The sequence below is a fragment of the Humulus lupulus genome, chromosome 4, assembly GCF_963169125.1.
Source record: "Humulus lupulus chromosome 4, drHumLupu1.1, whole genome shotgun sequence".
Classification (NCBI taxonomy): domain Eukaryota; kingdom Viridiplantae; phylum Streptophyta; class Magnoliopsida; order Rosales; family Cannabaceae; genus Humulus; species Humulus lupulus.
In genome coordinates, this window is record NC_084796.1 from 201,832,386 (window position 1) to 201,838,605 (window position 6,220).

General features: G+C 33.1%; 1 protein-coding gene across 1 annotated transcript; it reads right to left on the reverse strand.

Annotated features, from left to right (window-relative positions):
- Positions 1-2,227: 2,227 nt before the first annotated feature.
- Positions 2,228-4,350, reverse strand: LOC133831114 (uncharacterized). Its single transcript, XM_062261279.1, has 7 exons — positions 3,961-4,350; positions 3,769-3,865; positions 3,551-3,666; positions 3,391-3,435; positions 2,952-2,977; positions 2,645-2,780; positions 2,228-2,556 (listed from the first exon to the last, which is right to left on the reverse strand). The coding sequence occupies exons 1-7, from the start codon at positions 4,313-4,315 to the stop codon at positions 2,465-2,467; spliced, it is 867 nt and encodes a 288-aa protein (XP_062117263.1). The 5' UTR covers positions 4,316-4,350; the 3' UTR covers positions 2,228-2,464.
- Positions 4,351-6,220: the final 1,870 nt, after the last annotated feature.

Sequence of the window (6,220 nt, forward strand, 5' to 3'; positions counted from 1 at the left end):
AATAATTTTAAAAATAAGTATAAAAGTATAACATTTTGAAAAATATTAGGTATATTTACCGCAAAAAAAAAAATTTAAATATAACATTTTGAAAATATTAAATATATTTACCACAAAAAAAATATTAAAACATTGAGTATTTTATCCATTATTTAATTTATAATATATTATATTATATTATACCCAAATATAAATAACTCTGATTTCCATGTATAGTATTTTTTTTTTTTGGAAGAGCAGAAGATGACGCTTAATCCCACTACTTTAGTATTGACATTCAAGTGATCATTTGGTTTTTTGAAAAATAAGTGATGATGACGTTTGGTGAATGTGAGGTCGAAAAGTAACAAAGTTGTCAGGTAGTAAAATTATTGAAATCTCTGTGATGTGACCGGTTAAGTCCTTGGGAAAATGATTAAGATATTTCCTCTTATGCGCTCCAGTTGTTATAACTCGATCGCATAATCCTGATTCATATCCTTAACTACGTCTTTTTTTTTTAATTTATTCACTTTTTTGGGCGAAAACTTTTCTGGGAAAGTTACTTTTTCTAGAGTCGCCTGGAAATTTTCCAAGAAAACATCATCATCCAGTCCACTATTTGCCTAGTAAAGGCGATGGAGTGCGGGGAAAGGAAGAATAGGTAATGCTGTATAGCTCCTCAATGGTGTAATTTAATATAGGAAACAAAAAAGGCCAAAGTCTTGTAGTGAGGTAATGTCATTTTCAAGTGTTTCTTCGGCTTTGTTTCAAAAAACTGAATTCAGCCGCTTACTCTCTCAACCAACTTTTACACGAGGATTACAAAGATACTTGGAAATTTAAGGGTGTGATTGGTATAGAATTCCAATCAAATTTTATGTTTTTAAAATTTAAAAATTGTGGGACCTACACAAAATTCTTGTTTGGTTTATCATTTTTGAAAACTATTTTTAAAAACAAATTCTAATTTATAAAAGGATTTAGGAAATGATGTTTTCACGTTTTTGTTTTTTTTTTTTTTTTTTTTTTTCAAAACCACTTATTTCAAGGACTCATAATGTTCATCTCTCTCTCATAACATCTCATCTAAAGCTCATCTCACAGATCTTGCTTCTCTATCTCTCTCTTTATATTATTTTCTAATAAATAATATTAATTTATATATTAATAGACTTTTTACATTTTTTTTAAGGTGTTATGTTGTACAATAATTTTTCTTTACTGACAATTTTTTTTCTTCTTTCTACAATTCTAGTGTAAAAATATTTACTCTATTTTTTTTAATAAAAAGGGTATTTTCTTCAATTTAAAATTCTTATTCACCTCCATAACTATATATATTTGTTAAAATATTTCATTGTAAAATTATACAAAGGGATGCAATTGATTCTAATTTATAATATATTTTTTAAAATAAAATTCAGCTAATGATAAAATATTTTATAAAATAAAGATTACAAAAAAAAATTACTATTAATAAATAAATATAAATTTATCATTTCAATTCTATACTAAAAATTAAATATTATAAAATAAAAATAGCTAACAAAGTAAAATATTTTTCTAAGTCCACAAATTGTAAATTGAGTTTAAAAAAAAAAAATAAATTCTTGCTAATTTTCTTTTATTTTTCTTACAGTCTTGATTTTTTTTTCTTTTGTCAATTTTACAAGTCAATCTACTTTTTAAAATTTTTATCCATATAAATTTAGTAAAATAATTAATTATAAAATCATATAACAGAATATAATTTAATTCTAATTTACAATATATTTTCTAAAAAAATTCATTGATCAAATAAAAATTACAACAAATAAATAAATTAAATATTTTCACTTCAATTATTATTATACCAAAAATAAAAAATATATATTACATATTCAATTTTTAGATTTTCTACCAAAAAATTATTCAATTTTATAAAACTAAAAAATAGTTAACGGACAATACATTCAATCACATTTTCATAAACATATTTTCAAACACTAAATCTAGATTTTTTTTTCATAATCATACTTTTTCAAAATACAATTTTTAAATCACTAATCAATCATGCCCTATAAAATATAACTTTAATTTATAAAAAAAATCAAAGTTAATTACAATGCAATATTGTTATGAATTTAATTAATGCACTATTATTAAATTTTAATTTATCAAAATAATTAAATTTTACTTTCAGCTAATCCAATCACGTATTCAGTATCTGTTATATTTTCAAATTTAATCTCAATCACAAATTCAGTTTTTTAAAACTCAAAAACAGTTTACTAACATTGAACCAATCGCATTTTCAGAAACATGTTTTCAGTCACTAAATTCAGATTTTCATTTCAGAATCCCACTTTTCAAAAATACAGTTTTTTAATCGCGAACCAATCAGACCCTAAATTACTTTAACAAAAGAAAAGCTACTCAAGATAAACAGAGAAGAAAGTATACAACTTAGGCATCCTGTGGTTGTTCTTGGTTTTGGTTTTGTTCAGTCTCTAGTCGAATCATCACTGGCTGTCAAGCCTCGGATCTTAACATCATAGTGAACTTCTTCAACTCTTTTTAGGTCGTATTTCATCCCTACAACAGATGACAGAAGATTGAATGAATGCATGAGAAGTATTATCATAAGTGTTGTGTGGAAAAGAAAAAAAAATGAATAGCTTACCATCAAACTTTTTTCTCAAGAAATCGTTCCGAAGGTTAAGCATACGGAAGGCTGCATGGAGTTCTGTTAAGAACTTCAACACCTTTCTTGGGCAATCATAGTCCCCTGCTGTCACTTGGTTCACCACATATCTTGGCTGCAAAGATTACCACAGTTACTGCATAAAAAGCCTTCGTACATACAAGTTAACCAGAATTTACTACGATGCAGAGTAACATGCCAAGATGCATAACCATAAAAATACTCAAAGGTGTGCAATTGAAGTTGCATACGAACAACAGAGACTATAATTCTTATTAGTTCTTACCAGTTCATTTGACATGAAACAAAGGCCTGAAATATGAAAAAAGTTTCAACATCAATTACTCATGCTGAAAAAAGAGCAACAATAATCACTGGACACTAAACTAAATAAGGCAAACATGGGATAGTTAAGAAACATAAAAAAAAAAGTCAATCCACATTGCCTTAACCACTTGCAGGCAGGCATACTATAATACTTCTCTTGTGTGTGTGTGTGTACAGAACACAATTACATATACATGTCATGGTGACAACGAAAGGAGCTTTGTTGTGAATACAGCACACACATACACACACGAGCTTTGCGTATGTAGTTAGTACTTCATTTCAGGCCAAAGGGAATACAAACTAGCAAAATTTTATTCAAAAGTTTCACTTCAGGACTATTCCAATAAGTGATCACATGGGTAAACTTCTAGAGATCAGATAGTCAGAAAACTCACCTACAAGGTAGTCTTCAATATCTAGACCAAACTCTGAATTGTTTACTGCATAGTAAATACATAGCAATATAGCATAGTAAGATTACCAGTTAAAAGACATCAATATTCAAGTCACAACTGACCATAAACTCAGTACTTAAGTATAGAGAATATAACATACAGCCCAGCATTTCCTCAGCTTCAGCATGCAATAGAAGATTTCCTGTCTCTAACCAATGCATAAAAGCAAGAAGCGAAGCCACAGCCTGTGTCTCACCCCTCCAATCACCATGATACCTGTTAATTACCAACACCAAATCAAACTCATATAAACATACATATATATATATATATGTGTGTGTATAAACCCATACTTGAAGAATGTATTGTCTACATTACCTGTAATGTTGAGAAGGGCATTCACTAAGAATTTCAGCGAGTCGATTGTATAGCCCCTTCAACACAGCAATCTGAGCTTTTGGCTTCTCCAAAACCTCTGGCCCAACATAATTTTATAATTATAAGTATAAACCTATATCAATACATATATATATACGTGTGTGTGTGTGTGTGTGCAGAAAATGCATGTACCAGGAGTGGGTCGAGACTGGTGGACAAGGAGAAGACCGGCGTGCATGAGTCTGGTGGTGGACTCAATATCCATTACAACAGCTCGAATGCGCTCTCTCAAGCTACCTGACTCCTCAAGCTGAACCCGAAAACCCTCGAACTGCTTCTCCAGCAAAGGAGCGTGTGATTCACCTCCCTCCATAGTTGCGGAGCAACAGAAAGTGGCCAATAGAGTGCGGCGAAACGTTCCGGCGAGTGCTGTGGGAACCGAACGGATCGCAATGGAAGGGAATGGGATTTTACGATTAGGGTTTAAGAAGAAGCGGGAATAAGATGAGGAGAAGGTAAAGAAAGCGTTTCGAAACGCTAGCCTCATACTCTTTCTTAGCTGTCGGCTGAGCTCACTCCAGTTATTATATGTTTTCTTTTTCTTTATATATAAAGAAAAGTTATTATATCAAGTTAATAATAACTAAATTTTTGTTTGGCATGGATTTTTTTTTTTTTGGTATTAATTTCAAAATTGTTTTTCTTAATTAGGAATGGTGATTACAACTAATAATAAGAGGTAAGTTCTCTTTCTAAGTTTTGAATTTAAAAATTTTTAAATTAGGGTTTCATAATAAATATACACTCATTTCTTAAACTCTCTATTCTTCTTCATCATTCAAAACAAAAATATAAACATAAACAATAAGAACTGCATCCATGATTTCGTGAGCATGTGAATGAGGGAAAGAAGAAGAAAAAATCGCGTGGGAAAAAAATAGAGGGAGAGAGAGAAAATGCATGGGAGTAGAGGGGAAGGAGATGAAGAACAAAAGAAGTAGATCTATGTATTTAAGAGTGTTGACGCGGTTCTTTGGCAACAGATAATTATATGAATAAGGAGAGGGATTAGTGCTAAGTGATGAACCGTAATAGATGAATGATCTCAAAGGAAGAGTATAACTCGAATACTTTTTTAGGTGGTTCAAAGGTTAAAATCCTTCTAGTCCACCAGCCAATATTATTGATATATCTCTGATATTCCTTACATGGTATTTCTTTACAAATTAGAAGTCAACCCTTTGCAACTCCCATGGTCTCCATATTTATAGGGAGAGGACACCTGGGTGTTGGCAAAGGAGGTCATCCCGTGACCTTCTTACCCATCATGTCACTTCTGCGACATTCATGATTAATTCCTAAAACCTGACAATGAAGTGTGGTCTATTCAATAGGTAAAGGGAATAATGGGCCGCATGGCCTAAACCAGTCGTGGGGTGTCTGAACACGCACGTTTATGCTGCATGTCCGAGAATTCAGGAATGGAGTAGACACATGATGTCTGATATATGCACGTTTACATTGCGTGGTTGGCTTTGTAAAGGGTCAGAGGTGTCAACTCAAGCTCGTACCCCGAGCTTGATGTAGTCTCAGCTCATGGTGTCCACGCTGCTGATTCGATGCCTTAGTAATCTTACTAAACCTTTGGCTATCTCAAGCTAGAGAGGTAGAGACTTGTAACAGCAGCTCCGGGTAGGTGGCTTCCACGTGGCTGATAGAATTATGCCCTTTTCTAGCTCGCTAATAACCCGTGGATATTTAAGGCGTACATTTTCCCCCCAAGTCCCTGCTCGTGGCATATAACGTCACCTATGGCCATAGTGGGGGCTTTTAGGCTTCTTTGTGGACTCTTCATATCCCGCCCATTACGCTGGTATCGGATACGTGGAGCATTGTGGTTGGTGACGGTCCGTCTTCCGAGAACCGCATTAAATGGCCTAGCCTATCTTCGGCCGTCGTTTCATCTTTCGAGTTGTGATCCTCGTATCCCACATCAAGACAATCAAACGGTCCTCATCCTCTGGCCTTTTACGTATATATAAGGCTGGCCACCTTTCGCATGAGCCACCCTTTTATTTGAAATTTTTCTCCTCTTCTTTCTTCTCAGTCTCAAAACCCAATCTTTCTTCCGGTCACTATTCCCGACGTTCCTGAGTTTCAGACACGAGGGTTCTTTTGTGACTCCAGTACTAGCGATTCCAACAGGACTTCAACCCAGACGCTCCTTTCAGTCTTTACGCAGCAAAAAAAAATTATGTAAGTCCTCCGTTTGTTGCATGCTTTAAATGTTTTCCCTTTTCCTTGCTTAGGTAAACTTTCTTCTTAGTCGCATGCAGTAGGTTGTTTCTCTTTTGTTTTTCTTTGCTAGTATTTTGTGCGTAGGCTTTTATCCTAGGGGTATCGACCATAGGAAAGAGGATGCTTAGGAACATGACTCACAGGACAAAGTTCT

Excerpts from the sequence above, each read along its gene's own strand:
- LOC133831114 (XM_062261279.1), bottom strand. The coding sequence starts at position 4,315 with ATGAGGCTAGCGTTTCGAAACGCTTTCTTTACCTTCTCCTCATCTTAT. Across the intron at positions 3,436-3,550 it reads AGCTGAGGAAATGCTGGGCT|TAAACAATTCAGAGTTTGGT; the intron begins GTATGTTATATT and ends TTTACTATGCAG. Across the intron at positions 2,781-2,951 it reads GTTTCATGTCAAATGAACTG|CCAAGATATGTGGTGAACCA; the intron begins GTAAGAACTAAT and ends TAATCTTTGCAG.